This window comes from Myotis davidii, unplaced genomic scaffold (assembly GCF_000327345.1).
Source record: "Myotis davidii unplaced genomic scaffold, ASM32734v1 scaffold77, whole genome shotgun sequence".
Lineage (NCBI taxonomy): Eukaryota > Metazoa > Chordata > Mammalia > Chiroptera > Vespertilionidae > Myotis > Myotis davidii.
Genome location: NW_006289713.1, coordinates 3,303,442 through 3,306,899, shown reverse-complemented (window position 1 = coordinate 3,306,899; position 3,458 = coordinate 3,303,442). Strand labels below are relative to the sequence as shown.

Genomic DNA, 3,458 nt, shown 5'->3' with positions numbered 1-3,458 from the left:
AGATGTCCCGGAACTGAGGTTTAACTGTCCTAGGTGAGAACTGCCAGGCCAGTCAGTAGGCTGTCAGCCTTGGACAAGCCATGTTCCTATCCCCGCCAAGGAAGGCTCTAGACTAGCCCTTGCTCTTGCAGGCAGTACATCCCTCTGTGTCACTGAAACTCCTCTTTGCATCAGAAAAAGCCACACACACACACACACACACACACACACACACACGCACGCGCGCACGCGTGTATCACATTCATACAGGAGGTTCCAAGAAAAAGGGCTACAAAAGCTGATCAATACATGGAAAGGTCACCCTCACGCTTAGGGGAAGGGGTGCTACTGGCATGACCTACTCCACTAGGCCAGCAACGCCAGAACATAAGTGAGCTGGAGCACTGGCCAGAGCGTATCCACTGCAGCCCACTAGAATCTGAGGATTTACCTACGTAAACCCAAAAGTTTAAGAACGTAAGGGATCTATTTTTAAAGACTAGAGAGGGGGCCCTTTAACGATACTATCTATTTCATTATGTACATACTGGGCCCAAACATATCGTATCTAGCAATGAAAATTGGACAATTAAACTTCTCCTAATGACCAAACAACCCAACAAAGGCATCCTGCCTTCAATATATTTTTATTGATTTGAGAGGAAGGGAGAGAGAGATAGAAACATCAATGATGAGAGAGAATCATTGATCGGCTGCCTCCTGCACGCCCCCTACTGGGGATCAAGCCCACAACCCGGGCATGAGCCCTTGACGGGAATCAAACCCCGGGCCCTTCAGTCCATAAGCCATGACGCTCTCCACTGAGCCAAATCAGCTAGGGCTTATCTTGCCTTTAGAGCAGTGGTTCTCAACCTGTGGATCGTGACCTCTTTCACAGGGGTTGCCTAAGACCATCGGAAAACACATATATAATTACATATTGTTTTTGTGATTAATCACTATGCTTTAAATGTTCAATTTGTAACAATGAAAATACATCCTGCATATCGGATATTTACATTACAATTCGTAACAGTAGCAAAATTACAGTTATGAAGTAGCAACGAAAATAATTTTATGGTTGGGGGTCACCACAACATGAGGAACTGTATTAAAGGGTTGCAGCATCAGGAAGGTTGAGAACCACTGCTTTAGAGGGGCTTTTCCTTAGCCAGTCCAATGCATCACCCCATAAAACCCTCATCTCAAAGTCCACCAGAAGCCAGAGGCTTTCCTGTTCTCAGGCACATAGACTATTGCTATGACTATTCCTAGATTTAGAACAAAGTTTTTAAAGCTGAGATTCATATCCTTGAGACCCTCTGCCCCTAAAAGACTGTGAACAAAAGGGGCCACATGCTAACCTGACAAGCTCAGGGGATGTCAACTGTTAATTATGTAAAACTATCCTGTACGCATCTGTGTAAAAGAAGCACAAGTTCATCATTTCACTTTTTACCCTACCCCAGGTTTCCCTGATTTGCTTTATCCCACCTCCTTAATCTATCACCAGTGAATTGCATGTAACCCACCTACATCCCTTTCTTTTTATTGCAATGTGTAAATACTGCATCCCTTTCCTTTGATTGCAATGTGTAAATACTGATATAACCTGCCATTCTCCAGAGCATTATCTCAATTTGTTGAGGTTCTGCTTCCTGGCATATGTTGACAGTTTGGCTCAAATAAACTCACAAAATTCTTTACAGGTTTCAATGGTTTTTTACATTAACAAGGCAAATACTGTCCCTTCGCCCCCGTGTGACGGCCTGTCTGTTCAGGTTCTAAGGAAAACAGGTGATCCCAGCAGCCAAACAGAACTGCACTGAGTTCTGCCTTCAGGACTCGCCACGTTCCCAGCATGTCTCAGAGTTCTAAAATACCTGCCCCGTGGCACAGTGACACAGGCAGGAAACTCGGTCCACAGGTGCTACAAGCCCAATAAGACAGCAGGCATGGCCAAGCAGAAGCCACTTCCAGTAACAGCACAGTCCCTGAGTTTCACGGCTCCGATCTGAAACCAGGAATGTACCCTGCCACCTCTGTACTTATATGCACAACTGAGATTTGGGCAAATGCTCAAGGTGGCAACTCTGAAAGCAGGACACTTCCATTTGCAAGCCTCCCTAGAGGTTGGCAATAGGTAGGCGGAAAAACTGCCAATGGCCTTTAAGAAAAATCACATTACATTTGGTATAAATTAATTTTCTTGGAAATCCCATAAGAAAACTGTTTTTATAAAGCAGTAATTTTCTCCAGCCTGGTTTACTCTTAGGTGAAGAACATACCAGGAACATGCCTCCCAACCTACCAGGACCATGCCCATCAACATTCTAACACTGTAGTGTGGAAGAGAGACTATTCCAAGAAGGGGACCATGGCCTGACTGATGCCGGACCTTCAGCTAGATCCAGCTAGATCTGGGGAGAACAGAGATTACTTCCCAATAAATCCCCTCATAGACCCTCAGATCCCTTTCCTAGGTTCCAAATGTGCTGGTTCCTGGAACCCGCCCTTGCTCTGCCCTGGGCAAGTATGTCATAAGGTGTTTTCCCGTTATCAGGGCAGGTCATACCCCAGTACCCCTTTCCACCCTGCCCTGTCCTATGTAATTCTTTAGCACCTGCCACATGGTGGAGATGATAGCTATGTCGTCTTGCCAACGCCCAAGATGTGCCTCCTATTTAAGTTCTCAATGTAACGATGTTGTCAGCCTTTCTTTGGCCCCCAGGAAATTTTGTATAACAAATTTAAAACCGACACTCCTGGCCCATGCTCACCAATATACTAACAGCATGTCCACCAACATACTAGGACCACGTGTACCAATATACTAGCACAAGTGCCCACCGACTTAGGACTGTGGCCATTGACTGTCAGCACAACTTGGAGTCCCCGCACCCAAATTTAATTTTCAGCCAAGCACCCTTCTTGTACTACTTATGGCAATCTTCAGGGGATTCAGACACTGCTGCCTACACAGAATTTTATCACTATGTTTTTTGTATGAGTCAGCCTCTGCTGATTCCTAATAAGCTGGTCTGGAAAGGAGCTATGAGTGAAATTTTTTAAACCACAATTTGTCTCCATAAACGGCACTGGGGAGCTCAAACAGCAAGCAGGAAATTCTCGTTTCCCTCCACGTGGGTGCCTCCCCAGAGAAAGGGGATATTGCTCAGCTCCACCGGATCTGAATGGACCAGGTGGGGAAGCGGATCGCCCACAAGCGAAAGGGTGCAAGAACCACGCTGTCTGTCACTGCGGAATTCCCAAGGTGATGTGTAAACGAATGAATGAGAAGCACGTGGGTTCCAGACCTTAGCCTAGAACCGCAGCGATGGCCTGGGGATTCCAAATGGCCCGGGGTTTTGAAGATGGCCGGGGGCCCGGGGATGAGGGATAGCCCGGGGTCCCCCCACCCCACCCAGGCGGGTCCCGCGGTGGTACTCACAGACGCAGAGGCAGGCCACGAGCTTGGC

At 47.0% G+C, this 3,458-nt stretch overlaps 1 protein-coding gene across 1 annotated transcript in view; it reads right to left on the bottom strand.

The window, feature by feature from the left end:
• SLC7A5 (solute carrier family 7 (amino acid transporter light chain, L system), member 5) overlaps positions 1 to 3,458 on the bottom strand; it is a 52,438-nt gene that overhangs the window by 33,404 nt on the left and 15,576 nt on the right. Inside the window, exon 5 of the mRNA XM_006762280.2 lies at positions 3,431 to 3,452. Within this exon, the coding sequence (XP_006762343.1) occupies positions 3,431 to 3,452 (22 nt within the window). The remainder of the gene's footprint in view (positions 1 to 3,430; positions 3,453 to 3,458) is intronic.